This window comes from Mobula birostris, chromosome 15, assembly GCF_030028105.1.
Source record: "Mobula birostris isolate sMobBir1 chromosome 15, sMobBir1.hap1, whole genome shotgun sequence".
Lineage (NCBI taxonomy): Eukaryota > Metazoa > Chordata > Chondrichthyes > Myliobatiformes > Myliobatidae > Mobula > Mobula birostris.
The window spans coordinates 79,814,009-79,833,943 of NC_092384.1; the positions used below are offsets into that span (position 1 = coordinate 79,814,009).

General features: G+C 45.0%; 1 protein-coding gene across 2 annotated transcripts in view; it reads right to left on the reverse strand.

Moving 5' to 3' along the window:
* The window catches only part of LOC140210744 (fatty acyl-CoA hydrolase precursor, medium chain-like), a 66,811-nt gene that overhangs the window by 11,062 nt on the left and 35,814 nt on the right, over positions 1-19,935 (reverse strand). For both annotated transcript variants that reach the window (XM_072279981.1, XM_072279980.1), the window contains 2 exons: positions 10,005-10,079; positions 3,797-3,941 (listed from right to left, as the gene is read on the reverse strand). In XM_072279981.1, coding sequence (XP_072136082.1) covers positions 3,797-3,941; positions 10,005-10,079 — 220 coding nt within the window. The remainder of the gene's footprint in view (positions 1-3,796; positions 3,942-10,004; positions 10,080-19,935) is intronic.

The window sequence follows — 19,935 nt, forward strand, 5'->3', positions numbered from 1 at the left end:
CTCTTTACTATGAACAAGATAGTCATGGAGTTATACAGCATAGAAACAAGCCCTTCTGCCAAACTAATCTGTGCTGACCAAGATTCTATCTTATCTGGTCTCATTTGCCTGCATTTGGCCCATGTCCCTCCAACCTTTCAGATCCATGTGTGCCCATGGAGAATGGCCCGGTGGATGACCTGGTTCCTAGCCAATTTCATAAAATGAAGTGTCATGGGAGACGGAAACATCAGCTGCTGTTGGAAGAATTCCTCTCTCCTTCCCTCAAGATAGGGTCTTGGAGAAGCGACAGGGCAGATTGTAACATCGGAGCAGCGACTGCTGGTCTCTGATCTCCTGGGTGCAGAAGTAACTCCCCTTCCCTTACTGGAGAGAGAGCCTGGCTGAGCTACTGAAGTGCTGGGTTATGGACTTTAGTTTTGATGGACTCTGGATCAAGGTCTCTTTGGGGGCTTTGGATGCTGTTTGCGTGGGGGGGTGCGGAGCTTTTGCTGGTGTGTAGGGAGGGGGAGGGAGGAGTTGATGCTTTTGCTGGTGTGTAGGGAGGGGGAGGGAAGAGTTGATGCTTTTGCTGGTGTGTAGGGAGGGGGAGGGAGGAGTTGATGTTTTTGCTGGTGTGTAGGGAGGGGGAGGGAGGAGTTGATGGTTTTGCTGGTGTGTAGGGAGGGGGAGGGAGGAGTTGATGCTTTTGCTGGTGTGTAGGGAGGGGGAGGGAGGAGTTGATGTTCTTGCTGGTGTGTAGGGAGGGGGAGGGAGGAGTTGATGGTTTTGCTGGTGTGTAGGGAGGGGGAGGGAAGAGTTGATGGTTTTGCTGGTGTGTAGGGAGGGGGAGGGAGGAGTTGATGTTTTTGCTGGTGTGTAGGGAGGGGGAGGGAGGAGTTGATGCTTGGGTGGGGTGAGAGGAACTTTCAGGGCTTTGATGGTGTATCATTTATTGAAGGGGTCTTTTGTTTCATTGATGTCTGTGAACAGTACGAATTTCAGGTTGTGTCCCGTATACATTCTCTGACATTAAATCTAAATCTAAACAGACCAATAATAATGAATTCTTGACCTCACAATATACTTTGTTGTGGTGCTTGTGCCAAGTATATTGCCCATCCTGTATTTTCTCTGTAACTGTGACACTATATTGTGCATTCTCTTTTTAGAACTAGGAATTGTTATTACCCCTCAACCATCAGGCTCTTGACCCAAAGGGGATAATTTCACCCAACTTCACTTCATCATTGAAATGTTCCCATGAGCTATGGACTCACTTTCTCGGACACTTCATCTCATGTTTTTGATATTTATTTCTCATTTATTTATTAATATTCTTTCTTTATTTTTGAATGCACAGTTTATCTCTTTTGTACATTCGTTGATCGCCCAAGTTGGTGCAATCTTTCATTGATTCTATTATGGTTATAATTCTCTTATGGATTTATTGAGTATGCCCAGGGTTGTATATGTAGACACATATGTAGTTTAATAAATTTACATCGAACTTTTGATTTCCTTTTGAATTTCCTCAATGTTCTTACGTTTTGAAATGATTGACATGAGTGGAAAAGTTGACAAGTCACGTATAAGAGTTTGGTTCGGCCACACTTGGAGTATTGTGTACAGTTCCAATCACCCCATTACAAGAAGGATGTGGAAGCTTTGGAGAGGATGCAGGAGAGGTTCACCAGGATGTTGCTGGGATTAAAGGCTATAAGTTGTGAGGAGAGGTTGAATAAACTTGGATAAAAATTCCTCTGAAGTGCCGAAGGCTGAGTGGGGACAGACAGTGTTTTTCCCAGGTTAATTTCCCAAATGTTAAATACTAGAGGTTTTAGGCTTAGGGTGAGAGGGGCAAAGCTTCATGGAAGTGTCTGGGGTAAGTTTTTTTCATAAATACAGTGGATTCCAATTAATTGGCAATTGATTAATCTAGGCAACCACTCATTTGGGAAAACTCTTAAAGAACAAATGCAAATTGAGAAAATAGCCAGGATTCCTGTTGTTTATTTGGGACATTATGCCACTGAATTGTGTCAGGAGTGTGTTGCTGAACAGTTTCTAACTAGAGTCAGTTGCGTGCACTTGTGTGGCTTAGAGCGAACTGTTTAAAATATCAAAATAACACACACAAAACATTGGAGGAACTCAGCAAGCCGGGTGGCATCTATGGAAAAGAGTTAACAAGCAACATTTTGGGCCGAGACCCTTCATCAGAACTGGAAAGGAAGAGAAGAATTCAGATAAGAAGGTGGGAGGAGGGGAGGAAGTAGCATAGGGTGATAGCTGATAGGTGAAACTGGGAGAGGGGGAGGGTGTGAGGTAAAGAGCTGGGAAGTTGATTGGTGAAAGAGATAAAGGGGTAGAGAAAGGTGATTCTGACAGGAGGGGGTAGAAGTCCATGGAAGAAAGGAAAGGGCGAAGTTCACCAGAGGGAGATGATAGACATGTTAGGAGATAAGGTGAAAGGGGGCAACAGGAATGGAGATTAACCCATTTCCATTGTATGCAGAGAGTGATGGATGCAGATATGATAGCAGTGTTTAAGAGGCATTTTGGAATTTTTAAGAGTGTCAATTGTGTTCAAGAAAGAGTGATTTCTGTCACCAGTAGTTGGTGAGAAATAAGCTGTCAGTCTATTCAGAACTGTTTTGCTCACTGTGGTTCCAAGCATTCAGGCTTAGAGACGCTGGAAAAGGCCAGGAGTGAAATTGAAATGATTTCACTACTTCAACAAGTTAGGAACTGGAAAATTTGAAGGTATTGACAATTACCTTGAATGTTGCAATGAAAATGAAGATTTGGAAGATGCAATCATCGATAGCATTGTAAAAACACAGTTGGCTATTTGCATTCGATGTCTGCTCTGACTTTGTTCATTTACAGTCAAATCAAAAGAATAAGGCAGCGTACACTGGATTAATTGCTCTATAACTATTAGGAACTAATGCAGTTTTATAGTACTATAGTACTACTGGTAGTGTTCTAATTTATTCTGTATTTCATTTAAATACACAAGTTGTTACTCAGTTAAGTAATAGCTTGTTTTTTTAATATCTTTTTAACTATTTCCATGAAACTTCAGCTAATTGGGCCAAAATGTGTCCCAATTTACCGGTGTCCACCGTATGCGTAGAGAGTGGCGGGTGCCTGGAACTCTCTGCCAGGAGAGGTGGTTGAGGCAGATAGGAGAGCAGTGTTTAAGAGGCATGTGAAAGGCACGTGAACAGGTGAGGCATGGAGATAAACAAATCAAGTTCAGGCAGGGGACCAGTATGGACTGTTAAATATACAATGTCACAGGTAATAAAATGTATAGGGTGTCAAAGAGGATAAGAGCCATAGGTCACAAGGACAGCCAGAGACTTTTTCTCAGGGTGGAAATGGCTAATATGAAGGATTATAATTTTAAGGTGATGGGGCGGGGGGGGAGTAAGAGGGGGTGATGTTAATTGTAAGTTTTCTCTCAGAGAGGTAAGCCGAAGTAATTTCAAGGGTGATATGAGAAGCAAGTTTTTATATACAATGTGTGGTGGGTGCCTAGAATGCGCTGCCTGGGGGGGGGGGGCGTGGTGGCAGATACATTAGGGACATTAAAGAGACATTTGGTGTTCGGATGAATATGAGAAAAGTGCAAAGATATGGACATTGTCCAGGCAGAATATATTGGCCATTTAATGATTTACGTAATCGGTTTGGCATAACATAGTGAGTCGAAGGGCCTGTTCCTGTGCTGTACTCTTCTGTGTTTTATGTTCTATGTATTCACGGTGCGAGACATGGAGACAGGATACTCGTTTGGACCTCTTACCTCTGAAATATCTGGCAGCTCGGATCGTAGGCTCTAACATAAGCACATCTCCCAGCAACTCAAGGTGTAGGTCTCTGATCTCTGTCCTGTCCTGTGTGTCTCCCATGTACTCGTCCTGGGCTTGTTGCGCCTCCTCCTCTGTCAGCTGCCCTCAGAAAGGGATCAACACAGCCACAGTTAACTGTAGCAGAGCAGATTCACAAGACAATAGTGTGCGCACAGCTGAAATAGAACCATAGAAACTACAGCACAGAAACAGGCCTTTTGGCCCTTCTTGGCTGTGCCGAATCATTTTCTGCCTAGTCCCACTGACCTGCACACGGACCATATCCCTCCATACACCTCCCATCCATGTATCTGTCCAATTTATTTTTAAATGTTAAAAAAGAACCCACATTTACCACCTCGTCTATCAGCTCATTCCATACTCCCACCACTCTCTGTGTGAAGAAGCCCACCCCAATGTTCCCTTTAAACTTTCCCCCCCCTCACCCTTAACCCATGTCCTCTGGTTTTTTTCTCCCCTTGCCTCAGTGGAAAAAGCCTGCTTGCATTCACTCTATCTATACCCATCATAATTTTATATACCTCTATCAAATCTCCCCTCATTCTTCTACGCTCCAGGGAATAAAGTCCTAACCTATTTAACCTTTCTCTGTAACTGAGTTTCTCAAGTCCCGGCAACATCCTTGTAAACCTTCTCTGCACTCTTTCAACCTTATTTATATCCTTCTTGTAATTTGGTGACCAAAACTGAACACAATACTCCAGATTCGGCCTCACCAATGCCTTATACAACCTCATCGTAACATTCCAGCTCTTATACTCAATACTTTGATTAATAAAGACCATGTACCAAAAGCTCTCTTTACGACCCTATCTACCTGTTACGCCACTTTTAGGGAATTTTGTATCTGTATTCCCAGATCCCTCTGTTCCACTGCATTCCTCAGTGCCTTACCATTAACCCTGTATGTTCTACCTTGGTTTGTCCTTCCAATGTGCAATACCTCACGCTTGTCTGTATTAAACTCCATCTGCCATTTTTCAGCCCATTTTTCCAGCTGGTCCAAGTCCCTCTGCAGGCTCTGAAAACCTTCCTCACTGACTACTACACCTCCAATCTTTGTATCATCAGCAAATTTGCTGATCCAATTTACCACATTATCATCCAGATCATTGATATAGATGACAAATAACAATGGACCCAGCACGGATATCTGTGGCACACCACTAGTCACAGGCCTCCACTCGGAGAAGTAATTCTCTACTACCACTCTTTGGCTTCTTCCATTGAGCCAATGTCTAATCCAATTTACCACCTCACCATGTATACCTAGCGACTGAATTTTCCTAACTAACCTCCCATGCGGGATCTTGTCAAAGGCCTTACTGAAGTCCATGTAGACAATATCCACTGCCTTCCCTTCATCCAATTTCCTGGTAATCTCCTCGAAAAACTCCAGTAGATTGGTCAAACATGACTTACCACGCACAAAGCCATGTTGACTCTCCCTAATAAGTCCCTGTCTATCCAAATGCTTGTAGATTCTGTCTCTTAGTACTCCCTGCAATAACTTATCTACTATCGACATTAAACTTACTGGCCTATAATTTCCCGGATTACTTTTCGATCCTTTTTTAAACAACGGAACAACATGAGCCACTCTCCAATCCTCCGGCACCTCACCTGTAGACAGCGACATTTTAAATTTTTCTGCCAGGGCCCCTGCAATTTCAACACTAGTCTCCTTCAAGGTCCAAGGGAACACCCTGTCAGATCCCGGGGATTTATCCGCTGTAATTTTCCTCAAGACAGCAAGGACCTCCTCCTTTTCGATCTGTACAGTTTCCATGATCTCACTACTTGTTTCCCTTAATTCCATAGACTTCATGCCAGTTTCCTTAGTAAATACAGACATAAAAAACCTATTTAAGATCTGCCCCATTTTCTTTGGTTCCGCACATAGCCGACCACTCTGATCTTCAAGAGGACCAATTTTGTCCCGTACAATCCTTTTGCTCTTAATATACCTGTAAAAGCTCTTCGGATTATCCTTCACTTTGACTGCCAAGGCAAACTCATGTCTTCTTTTAGCCCTCCTGATTACTTTCTTAAGTATTTTCTTGCACTTCTTATACTCCTCAAGCACCTTATTTACTCCCTGCTTCTTATACACGTCATACAACTCCCTCTCCTTCTTTATCGGAGTTGCAATATCCCTCGAGAACCAAGGTTCCTTATTCCTATTCATTTTGCCTTTAATCCTGACAGGAACATACAAGTTCTGCACTCTCAAAATTTCTCCTTTGAAGGCTTCCCACCTACCGATCACATCCTTGCCAGAGAATAACCTGTCCCAATCCATGCTTTTTAGATCCTTTCTCATTTCTTCAAATTTGGCCTTCTTCCAGTTAAGAACCTCAACCCTAGGACCAGATCTATCCTTGTCCATGATCAAGTTGAAACTAATGGTGTTATGATCACTGGAACCAAAGTGCTCCCCTACACAGATTTCCGTCACTTGTCCTAACTCATTTCCTAACAGGAGATCCAATATTGCATCCCCTCTAGTTGATCCCTCTATATATTGATTTAGAAAACTTTCCTGAACACATTTTACAAACTCTAAATCATCTAGACCCCTAACAGTATGGGAGTCCCAATCAATATATGGAAAATTAAAATCTCCTACCACCACAACTTTATGTTTCCTGCAGTTGCCTGCTATCTCTCTGCAGATTTGCTCTTCCAAGTCTCGTTGACTATTGGGTGGTCTGTAATACAATCCCACTAATGTGGCTATACCTTTCCTGTTTCTCAGCTCCACCCATAAGGACTCAGTAGACAAGCCCTCTAATCTGTCCTGCCTGAGCACTGCTGTAATATTTTCCCTAACAAGCAATGCTACTCCCCCACCTTTCATTCCTCTGCCTCGATCACATCTGAAACATCGGAACCCTGGAATATTAAGCTGCCAGTCCTGCCCCCCCGTAGCCAAGTTTCACTAATTGCTATAACGTCATAATTCCACGTGTCAATTCACGCCCTCAACTCATCCGCCTTCCCCGCAATACTCCTAGCATTGAAATATATACACCTCAGAAGATTTTTACCACCACTCACAACCTTTCTATTAGCGGATTTGCTTGAACTTTTAACATCATTTATTTTCACCCCAGCCACACTGTCAGCTCTGGCACTCTGGTTCCCATCCCCCTGCAAATCTAGTTTAAAGCCTCCCCAATAGCACTAACAAACCTCCCTGAAAGGATATTGGTCCCCCTGTAGTTCAAGTGTAACCCGTCTCTCTTGTACAGGTCCCACCTGCCCCAGAAGAGGTCCCAATGATCCTGAAATCTGAAACCCTGCCCCCTACACTAGTTCCTCAGCCACTTGTTCATCCTCCAGAGCATCCTATTCCTACCCTCACTGGCATGTAGCAATCCTGAGATTACCACCCTCGTACAGCCATCATACAGCAGAACTTTGTAAACCTCAATCTCCTTACAGGCTGGGGCACAGACAGGGTGAATGCACGGCCTTTCTCCCAGTGAAAGAGAACCAAAAACTAGGGGGTGTGATTTAAGAAGGGGTAAAGATTGAAAGAAGACCTGACGAGCAACTGGGCGCCATGGTAGCGTAGTGGCTAGTGCAACACTGTTACAGTTCAGGGCATTCCAGAGTTCGAAGTTCAATTCCAGCCCCATCTGTACGGAGTTTCTACGTTCTCCCTGTGACTGTGCGTTTTCCTCTGGATGCTCTTTTCCCTTCCACAGTTCAAAGACGGTTAGTAGGTTAATTGGTCATTGTAAGTTGTCCTGTGAGTATGCTAGGGTTAATAGAGGTGAGCTGCTGAGTTGTGTAGCTTGTTGGGACAGAAGGGGCTGTTTCTCTCTGTATCTCTAAGTAAATAAACAAACTTCTTCACGCAGTAAATTTATGATCAAAGTATGTACGTTTCCAAATACCACCTTAAGATTCACTTCCTTACAGGCATTTACAGGAAAATTAAGACAGACAATAGAATTTATGAAAAACTAAACATATATAGTATAGGTAAGGTTTTGGACATTTTATCCTAAAAAAGATGTGCTGGCACTGGAGAGGTTCGGGAGCAGTTTAATGAGAAATACCCTGGCTTAACTTATGAGGAGCATTTGATGGCTCTGGAGTTCGGAAGAATGAAGGGGAATCTCACTGTAACCTATCAAATATTGAAAGGTCTGGATAGAGTGGTCATGGAGAGATTTCAATTAAACCAATGGGAGTTGTCACTGAAACCATAGAGTCATATAGAAGTACAGCACAGAAACAGACCCTTTGGCCCATCTAGTCCATGCTGAAACCATTTAACTGACTACTCCCATGAACCTGCAGTAGGACCATAGCTGTCCATATCCCTACTATCAATGTACCTATCCAAATTTCTCTTAAGCATTGAAATTGAGCTTGTATGCACCACTTGTGCGGGCAGCTCATTCCACACTCGTGCAACCCACAGAGTGAAGGTGGGTTTCCCCTCATGTTCCCCTTAAACGTCTCACCTTTCACCCTTAAACCATGAACTCTGGTTGTAGTCCCACCCAACCTCAACGGAAAAAGCCTGCCTGTATTTACCCTATCTATACCCCTGATAATTTTGTATACCTTTATCTAATCTTCTCTCAGTCTTCTATGTTCTAAGGAAAACACCCCAAACTTATTCAATCTTTTCTTATAACTCAGACACTCCAGACTCAGCAACATCCTTGTAAATTTGCTCTTGTACTCTTTCAACCTTGTTTACAACTGCACATAATACTCCAAATTTGGCATCATTAATGCCTTATACAACTTCAACATAGCATCCTGTACTCAATACATTGATTTTTGAAGGCCAAGATGCCAAAAATTTTATTTACAACCCAGTCTACCACACTCCTCAGTGCCCTTCTGTTCACTGTGTAAGATCTACTTGCACTTGTAAAACCTTGCACTTGTCAGCATTAAATTCCATCTGCCATTTATCAGCCCATTTTTCCAGCTGATACAGATCCCTCTTCCTCACTGTCCACTACACCTAAAATCTCGTGTCAACTGCAAATTTGCTGATTCAGTTAACCACATTAACTGGTCATTAATACAGATGACAAACAACAAAGGACCAGCACTGATCTCTGCGGCTCATTACTAGTCACAGGACTCCAGTCAGAGAGGGAACCCTGTACTACCATTCTCTGCTTTCAACACAAGGCCGATGTCTAATCCAATTTACTGTTAGAAGTTGCAGCTGGATGCACTTCTCGCAGTTGTAGTTGCCACATCCCGCAAGAGGAGCATTCAACTGTCCTGCCTGGCATCTCTACTGTCCAAGCTGAGCAGATATAAAGAAGGGAAGGGAAATAAAACAACATCGAGCTTTTCTATTCTTTGCTTTCTCTGACTGAAGCCACTTTTTGCAGAAGCCTCGAAGATCTGATGCCTCAAGATCACCACTGTGACTCTGTCCACTCAGGTGATGGCCGCTGTGTGTGATTCTGCATTCCTTAAATTTCCTCTTGCTAATCAATCCCAAACACATTTTGGTTGTTGGTAAAAGCTCTATTACGCTGGCATGATCCACTGCTGCCTTTTACTGCTCAAGCAGTGGAAATGAGTGAAAGCCCCTCCTCTCAAACTTCTAATGTCTGGATCAGTTGCTGGTGAAAGCTCCATTACAACCAATGAGAGATCTCGCTGAAGCCTGGTGAATATTGAAAGGCCTAGATAGAATGGACACGGAGAGGATGTTTCCTATAACAGGGGAGTCTAGGACTAAAGGGCATAGCCTCAGACTAGAGGGAGGTGCATTTGGAATGGAATTCATTGCCACAGACAGCTGTGGAGGCCATGTCATTGGGTATGTTTAAAGTGGAGGGTGATAGATCCTTGATTTGTCAGGATGTCAAAGGTTACAGGGAGAAGACAGGAGAACAGGATTGTAAGTGATAATAAATCAGCTATGAGGGAATGGTGGAGCAGACTTAGTGGACTGAATGGCCTAATTTGCTCCTACGTCTTATGCTCTAAACAATGACTGACATACTACCTTGTGCCAAAGACAACAAATTGCACAAATAGAAAAAAAATACTGAGAGGGTGAGTTGAAAGTGAGTCTGCAGGTTATGGAATCAGTTCAGAATTGAGGGGAGTGAAGTCCAGAGATGAGATTGGATAGAAGCTCACGAGTTTTGTTGCATTTATGATCATTCTGGAGGTCTCCCTGTCCAGTCCGTCCTCCCAGCCTGGTGGACTCATCATCTGTAAGCAGATAACAGTGAAAATTGATGACCAGTGTGTACATTGCTAGTTTCAACATTCAAGATTGTTTAATGCCATTTCCTGGACCAAGTGTAAGGAGAACAGAATAATTTTTACTCCAGAACTGAAGAAGCACAAAAAAACACAAACAAATATGATATAAAAAGTGCAATAAATATAAATACATCAGATAGCTTATACACATAGACTAAGCAAAGGAGTATCTGTACATAAGGTGACTGACAGGAAATGATAAAGTAGTGGTGATTGGGGGTGTGGAGGTGTTGATCAGCCTTACCACTTGGAGAAAGTAACCGTTTTGAGTTTGGTGGTCCTGCTGGGCATAGATGACAGACTGCAGCCAGTGATCAAGGAGACTGGCTTGATCCAAAGCTGGCTAAGTTTCATTGTCTCAGCCAATGAAAGAGCTGTGGGGTGGGAATCATAGCTGGGGTCTTGCCAAAGATTCAGCAATAAGCGAAGAATTCCTGATGAAAACTGCAACAAAATTTCCAATAACATCAGATTCAAATTTATTGATCACACATACGTTGAAACATACATTGAAATGCACCATTTGCAGTAGCAACCAACACTACTAAGGATAAGAACATAAGAAATAGGAGCAGGAGTCGGCCATCTGGCCCATCGAGCCTGCTCCACCAGTCAATAAGATCATGGCTGATCTGACCATGGACTCATCGCCACCTATCTGCCTTTCCCCATAACCCTTAATTCCCCTACTTTGCAAAAATCTATCCAACCTTTCTTAAATATATTTACTGAGGTAGCCTCCACTGCTTAACCGGGCAGAGAATTCCAGATTCGCCAATCTCTGGGAAAAGTAGTTTCTTCTAATCTCTGTCCTAAATCTACTTCTCTGAATCTTGAGGCTGTGTCCGCTAGTTCTAGTCTCACCTACCAGTGGAAGCAACTTTCCTGACCCAATCTTATCTATCTCTTTCATAATTTTGTATGTTTCTATAAGATCTCCTCTCATCCTTCTGAATTCCAGCAAGTACAGTCCCAGGCAACTCAATCTCTCCTCATAGTCTAACCCCCTCATCTCTGGAATCAACTTGGTGAACCTCCTCTGCACCGCCTCCAAAGCCAGTATATCCTTCTTGAAGTAAGGAGACCAGAACTGCACGCAGTACTCCAGGTGTGGCCTCACCAGTACCCTGTACAGTTGCAGCATAACCTCTCTGCTCTAAAATTCAATCTCTCCTAGCAATGAAGGCCAACATTCCATTTGCCATCTTGATAGCCTGCTGCACCTGCAAACCAACCTTTTGCAATTCAGACACAAGCCTCCCAAGTCCCTCTGTACAGCAGCATGCTGCAGTCTTTTACTATTTAAATAATAATCTGCTTTCATTTTTTCTTCCAAAGTGGATGACCTTGCATTTACTAACATTGTGCTCCATCTGCCAGACCCTTGCCCGCTCACTTAACCTAACTAAATCTCTCTGTATCTTATGCACAATTTGCTTTTCTACTCAATTTAGTAACATCAGCAAACTTAGATACACTACACCCGTCCCCCTCTTCCAGATCATTAATGTATATCGTGAACAGCTGCAGGCCCAGCACTGACCCCTGCGGCACACCACTCACCACTGACTGCCAACCAGAGTAACACCTATGTACCCCAACTCTCTGCTATCTATTGGTTAACCAAACCTATATACATGCTAATACATCACCCCCAATTCTATGTATCCTTATAGACAAGACTTTTATATGGCACCTTATCGAACACCTTCTGGAAATCCAAGTAACTAACTGTTTCCCCTATCCTCTGTGCTCATTATATCCTCAAAGAACTCCAGTAAGTTTGTTAAAGAGGACCAGACTTTGCTGAATCCATGCTGCATCTGCCTGATGGATCCATTTCCTTCCAGATGCCTTGCTATTTCTTCTTTTGTGGTAGCTTCAAACATGTTAAACTAACTGGCCTATAGTTACCTGCCTTTCACCTACATCCTTTTCTGAACAGTGCAATGACATTCACCGTCTTCCAATCTGCCAGGACCTGCCCAGAGTCCAGAGAATTTTGGCAAATCATCACCAAAGCCTCTACTATAACTTCTTCCATTTCTTTCAGTACCCTGGGATACATTCCATCAGGACCAGGGGTCTTATCTATCTTCAGGCCCACAAGTTTGTTCAGCAATACCTCTTTAGTGATAGCTATTGTATCCAGGTCCTCACCTCCCATCACATCCATAACATCTCTCTTTGGCATGTTAGATGTGTCCTCCACTGTGAAGAACGACACAAAATAGTCATTCAAAACCTTGGCCATTTCCTCGTTACCCAATATCAATTCCCCCTTCTCGTCCTCCAAGGCACCTACATTCACTGTTTTTCTGCTTTATATAATTATAAAAGCTTTTACCATCCATTTTTATATTTTGTGTTAGCTTATTTTCATAATCTAGCTTCCCTTTCTTTACTTCTTGCTTAGTGGTACTTTGTTGCTTTTTAAAGTTTTCCCAATCTTCCAGTTTCCCACTACTCTTGGCAAATTTGTATACACAAGCTTGAAGTTTGATGCCTTCTTTTATTTCCTTAGTTATCCAAGGTTGGCTCTCCCCACCCTTACTGACTTGCTTTTAACCGGAATATACTTTTGTTGAGCACCGTGAAAAATCTCTTTGAAAGTCTTCCACTGTTCCTCAACTGTCCCACCATATAACCTGTGTTCCCAGTCTACACCAGCCAAATCCTTCCTCATCCCATTGTCATCTCTATTGTTTAGGCATAATACACTGGTTTTAGATTGAACTATTGCACCCTCCATTTGTGTGAGAAATTCAATCATACTGTCATCACTCTTTCCAAAAGAGGATCCCGAACTACAAGATCACTAATTTTACCTGTCTCATTGCACAGGACCAGATCCAAGATAGCACGTTCCCAAGTAGGTTTAGTAACATGCTGTTCAAGAAAGCCATCACGATGCATTCCATGAAGTCCCCCTCAAGACTGCCTCGAACTACTTGATTCATCCAATCTATAAGAAAGTTAAAGTCCCCCATGATAATTGCTGTTCCATTCTTACACGCCTCAGATATTTCTCTGTTTACTGCCTGTGCCACTGTAATGTTATTATTCGGTAGGCAATAGACAACTCCCACCAGTGATTTTTTTCCCTCTACCCAGATGGATTCAACATTCTGCTCCTTAGATCTTATATCATCTCTCACTATCGCCCTGATCTCATCTTTCATTAAGAGCATTACCCCACCTCCCTTACCTTCCTGCCTCTCCTTGTGTATTACCTGATATCCTTGGATATTTAATTCCCAATCTTCTCCACCCTGCAACCATGTCTCTGTAATGGCTACTAAATCATACCTCTTTGTACTGATTTGAGCCACAAGTTCACTGACCTTGTTTCGAATACTACGGGCATTCAAATAAAGCGCCCTTACACTCATTGTGTTTTTAAAATCTTGTAATTTTTTTACTCTTTTGCACTTGATTTTTCTTCACTTCACTCTTACTTTTCTCTTTTTTATCTTTTGCTTTTTCTTTATCTTTATCCGCACGTTTCTCTTTTACTTACTTTCCATACCTCTCCAATCTGTTGAACCCACACCCCTACTATTTAGTTTAAAGCCCCATCCACAGCCCCAGTTATGCAATTCACTAGGATCCAGCTCCCATCATGGTTCAGGTGGAGCCCGTCCCATTGGTACAGCTCCCTCCTTCCCCAGTACTGGTGCCAATTTCCCATGAATTGCAACCCACTCAAGTTAATCCGACAGGGGAGATGTACTCGGGAGTGAATCTGACAGGGGTGATGCACTGGGGAGTGAGTCCGACAGGGGAGATGTACACGGGAGTGAGTCCGGCAGGGCTGATGTACACGGGAGTGAGTCCGGCAGGGCTGATGTACTCGGGAGTGAGTCCGGCAGGGCTGATGTACTCGGGAGTGAGTCCGGCAGGGCTGATGTACTCGGGAGTGAGTCCGGCAGGGCTGATGTACTCGGGAGTGAGTCCGGCAGGGCTGATGTACTCGGGAGTGAGTCCGGCAGGGCTGATGTACTCGGGAGTGAGTCCGGCAGGGCTGATGTACTCGGGAGTGAATCCGACAGGGGTGATGTACTTGGGAGGATGAAAAAGGACAGAACGCGAGTCCTTCATTGAGGGCATGTTGATGTTTGTGAAACTTTGGTGTGTGCAGGGTAGTCGGGGATGACAATTGATGACAACCAGTACTACCTACAGTGGCAGAGATGGCACAGTAGCAAAGTGGTTAACGTAACGCTTTACAGTGCCAGTGACCCAGCTTTTGTTTAAAGATTAGTTTCATTTCTCACATACAGTACTGTGCAAAAGTCTGAGGCAGATATATAAAACTAGGGTGCCAGGAACCTTTGCACAGTCATCATCATCATCATCAGGTGCCATGCCCAGTTTGAGCTTTGACTACCATGGCCCACACACTCCGTTTCGGGTCAAGTGGATCAATTCATTGGTATTTATTTCCAGTCCTTTGGCTGCTGCCTCCATCATCATTTGTCTTTGCCCTCCTTTTGCTTTCTTCCCTTCAATCTTTCCCATAATTACTGTGCATTCTAACTCCTCTTTCCTAATCACATGTCCAATGAAGTTATGTTGCCTTTTCATGATCTCATACATTTCTCTTTTTGTGCTTGCTCTGTTCATGACATCCTCATTAGATATTCGTTTCGTCCATCATATTCTTTGCATCCTCCTCAAAAACCACATCTCTGCTGTTTCAATTTGTTTCCTCATGTTACTAGATATTGTCCAACATTCTGATCCATATAACTGGATAAATGTAACATTTCAGTACTCTGAGATGGGTTGTCATGCCTAGTTTAGTGTTGGTCAGTATACAACTGTACTAATTATATGTTTTGCATGATACAGTTGTCACAAAAAAACCAAGTTTCATGACAGATGCAAGACGGCAAGCGGGAGAGTCTGGATCAGCCACTGACCCTGGACGAGCTGACAGGCTCCATCCGTTCCTTTGGGTCGGGAAAGACTCCCGGAAGCGACGGCTTACCGGCTGAGCTGTACTCGACTCTGTGGAACTGCATGGGCCCAGACCTGCTGGAAGTGTACAACGCTATGCTTCTGGCCGGCAGTATGTCTGAGTCCATGAGGAAGGGCATCATCACCCTCATCTATAAGCAGAAGGGGGAAAGGGAGGACATTAGAAATTGGAGACCCATCTCTCTCCTGAATGTGGATTACAAGATCCTGTCCAAAGCTATCGCCAACAGGGTCAAGTCTGCTCTGGAACAAGTGATCCACCTGGACCAAACCTGTGCTGTACCAGGCAGGAAGATCTCAGACAGCCATCGCCTATGTGCAGGACAGGGGGGTGGACGCCTGCCTGGTCAGCTTGGACCAGGAGAAAGCCTTCGACAGGATACTGCACATGTACATGGCGGACGTGCTCTCCAAAATGGGATTTGGGGAGGGAATCCAGAATTGGATTAGACTGCTCTACACAGACATCCGTAGTGCAGTCCAGGTCAATGGGTGGGAAACAGACAGCTTCCTCATCAGGTCTGGAGTCAAGCAGGGCTGTCCCCTCTCCCCTGTCTTGTTTGTCTGCTGCATAGAACCCTTTGCGGAAGCCATCAGGAGGGATGAGGGCATAAGAGGGGTGACGCTGCCAGGCAGTGGAGGGACCCAAGTGAAAACCTCCCTGTACATGGACGACGTCACCGTCTTCTGCTCTGATCCGAGGTCAGTTCACAGGTTGATTAGCACCTGCGAACAGTTCAAGCTAGCGTCGGGGGCCAGGGTCAACCGCACGAAGAGTGAAGCCATGCTCTTTGGCAACTGGCCCGACTGATCCAGTGCCCCCTTCACCATCAGGTCTGACCACGTGAGGGTGTTGGGGATCTGGTTCGGAGGGGCTGAGGCGTGCAACAAGAACTGGCAGGAGCGGACTGCCAAGATGAAACAGAAACTGGGACTGTGGGGAGGGTGCTCCCTGTCGATAACGGGCAAGAACCTGGTCATCAGGTGTGAGGTGCTCTTAGGGCTGCTGTACTTGGCGCAGGTCTGGCCCGTCCCCCGCTCCTACAGCTCGGAAATCACCCGAGCTGTCTTCAGATTCGTCTGGGGATCCAAGATGGAGCGGGTGAGAGGGAATGTCATGCACAAGTCCCTGGACAATGGGGGCAAAAACGTCCCCAATGTCACCCTCACCCTGATGGCCAGCTTCGTATGTGGCTGCATCAGGTTGTGTGTAGAACCCAGGTATGTGGGCACCAAGTACCACAATGTGCCCAGGTTCTATCTGTCGCCCTGGCTACGAAGGATGGGTCTGGCACCACTCCCGTGCAACGCCCCAGTTAGCTGGTCCTTGCCAGCATATCTGTCCTACGTAGCGAAGTTCTTCCAGGAGAACGCCTTTGACCACAGGGCCATCAGGCAGTGGACGGCATGTAATGTCCTGCAGGCACTGCAGGAGAAGGACGTGATGGACACAGTGGGGTGGTTCCCTGAGCAGACCGCCCGGTTCATCTGGCAAAATGCCTCATCGCCAGACCTCACCAACAGGCACCAGGACCTCACCTGGCTGGTGGTGAGAGGGGCTGTTCCAGTCAAAGCCCTCCTGTACGCCCGGAACGTCGTCTCCGCACCCCACTGCCCACGGGAGGACTGCAGTGAGGAGGAGTCTGAGTCCCACCTCTTTGCACACTGTCAGTTCGCAAAGAGGGTGTGGAGGAGGATGGATGAGCTAGTGTCACGTTTCATCCCCAGCAGCTGCGTAACAGAGGACTCTCTGATCTACGGGCTGTTCCCGGGAACGTACACGGAGAACAACATCCAGTGCTGCTGGCAGGTCATCAACTCGGTGAAAGACGCTCTTTGGTCAGCCCGAAACTTGATGATCTACCAGCACATGGAGATGTCCGTGGGAGAATGCTGCCGACTGGCACATTCTCGGCTGCAAGAGTACGTGTTGAGGGACGCACTGAAACTCGGTGCAGCCACCGCAAGGGCCCGGTGGGGAAGGACCACAGTATAGGTTTCTCCACCCGTGGGAGTGGGAGGGGTTGGGGGGCGGGGAGTATACCCCTCAACAATGATATGGTAAGCTGAACTACTGGAGTGCCACGTGGGTGGCTATAAATACGGATATGTACTGACTATAATGGAAACGTATGTAAAGGATGGAAAGTTATTGGATGGTTTATTGTATATATTTATTTTTGAATAAAGTATATTTTGAAATAAAAAAAAGTGATGATAAACCTGATTCTGATATGGGTCTCTATTGTGGACCAAGAGTGGGAAGGGTGTCGGGAGAGGGGACTCATGGTAGAAAAAGGAGAAGAGAGTGGTGAAGGAGCAGGAAGCCTCAGAGAGACATTGTCTCTGATCAATAAACCAATTATTTGGAATCAAATGATCTTGTCTGGTATCTCAGGGCTGGGGGTGTCTGCTCATGCGCCGCCCCCGACCTTGGCACTCCTCTGCCACCTGTCCCACACCCTCCTGCGGCACTCCACCCTTACCATTCCCAACATCCTTTGCTCCTGCCAGATTTACAAACTCGCTCTCTGCTCCATGTTGACAAATACGGGCCTGTGCGAAAGCTTAGCTATATATGTGCCTGAGACCTTTGCACAGTACTATACATCGAAACGTACATTGAAATGCGTTATTTATGTCAATGACCAACACAGTCCGAGGCTGAGCTGTGGGCAGCCTGCAAATGTCGCCATGCTGAACCTTAGCAACATAGCATGTCCACAACTTGCTAACACTAATCCCTACATCAGGAATCTGGGAGGAGACCGGCGACCCCTGAGGAAACTCACACACTCACCGGGAGAATGCATCAACTCCTTACAGGCGGTGGTGGAAATTGAACCCGATGGTAACTGCTCGCACTGTAAAGTGTTACGCTAACCATACTGCCCTCACAGACACTGACACAAAGATTTGCCTCACATTGCTCACGTTTTTTATCCAAAGTTTAAAAACCATCCACTCAAACCTTGAACCGCTCAGTGACATTGACATCTCCATGACTTGCCCTGAAGATCATCACCATTGAGATCATATGCATCTCTGGAACACACTTTCATCAGTCAGCTTCTCAGCAGACAGTCTAGGAGTCTTATCGCATGGAAGCAAGCCCTTTGGCCCATTTACTTCATGCTGACCAAGAAGTCCCATCAAAGTTCTTCCCATTTGCCTGTATCCCACTAAGCCTTTCCCATCCAGGTATTCACTCAAGTTCCTCTTAAATGCTCTTAATGTACCTGCCACAACCACTTCCTCTGGCAACTCGTTCCATATACGGACAACCCTGTGTGGAAAGGGTTGCCCCTCAGGTTCTCTGCCCTGTCTGTGTCCCCTCGTTCTTGATTCCCCAACTCAGGGGAAAATTAGCATATATCACTTTATCTCATGATTATAGAAACATAGAAAATAGGTGCAGGAGTAGGCCATTTGGCCCTTCAAGCCTGCACCACCATTCAGTATGATCATGGCTGATCATCCAACTCAGAACCCTGTACCTGTCTTCCCTCCATAACCCCGATCCCTTTAGCCACAAGGGCCATATCTAACTCCCTCTTAAATATAGCCAATGAACTGGCCTCAACTGTTTCCTGTGGCAGAGAATTCCACAGATTCACCACTCTCTGTGTGAAGTAGTTTTTCCTCATCTCGGTCCTAAAAGGCTTCCCCTTTATCCTCAAACTGTGACCCCTTGTTCTGGACTTCCCCAACATCGGGAACAATCTTCCTGCATCTAGCCTGTCCAATCCCTTTAGAATTTTATAGGTTTCAATCAGATCCCCCCTCAATCCTCTAAATTCCAGAGAGTATAAGCCTAGTCGATCCAGTCTTTCATGACATGAAAGTCCTGCTATCCCAGGAATCAATCTGGTGAACCTTCTTTGTACCCCCTCTATGGCAAGAATGTCTTTCCTCAGATTAGGGGACCAAAACTGCACACAATACTCTAGGTGTGGTCTCACCAAGGCCTTGTACAACTGCAGTAGTACCTCCCTGCTCCTGTACTTGAATCCTCTTGCTATAAACGCCAGCATACCATTCGCCTTTTTCACTGCCTGCTGTACCTGCATGCCCACTTTCAATGACTGGTGTATAATGACATCCAGGTCTCGTTGCACCTCCCCTTTTCCTAATCAGCCACCATTCAGATAATAATCTGTTTTCCTGTTCTTGCCACCAAAGTGGATAACCTCACATTTATCGACATTAAATTGCATCTGCCATAAATTTGCCCACTCACCAAACCTATCCAAGTCACACTGCATCCTCTTAGCATCCTCCTCACAGCTAACACTGCCGCCCAGCTTCGTGTCATCCACAAACTTGGAGATGCTGCATTTGATTCCCTCGTCTAAGTCATTAATATATATTGTAAACAACTAGGGTCCCAGCATTGAGCCTTGCGGTACCCCACTAGTCACTGCCTGCCATTCTGAAAAGGTCCTGTTTATTACCATTCTTTGCTTCCTGTCTGCCAAACAATTCTCTATCCACATCAATACCATACCCCCAATACCGTGTGCTTTAAGTTTGCACACTAATCTCCTATGTGGGACCTTGTCAAAAGCCTTTTGAAGATCCAAATATACCACACCCACTGGTTCTCCCCTATCCACTCTACTAGTTACATCCTCAAAAAATTCTATGAGACCCGTCAGACATAATTTTCCTTTCACAAATCCATGCTGACTTTGTCCGATGATTTCACCGCCTTCCAAACGTGTTGTTATCACATCTTTGATAACTGACTCTAGTATTTTCCCCACCACCAATGTCAGGCTTACCGGTGTATAATTCCCCGGTTTCTCTCTCCCTCCTT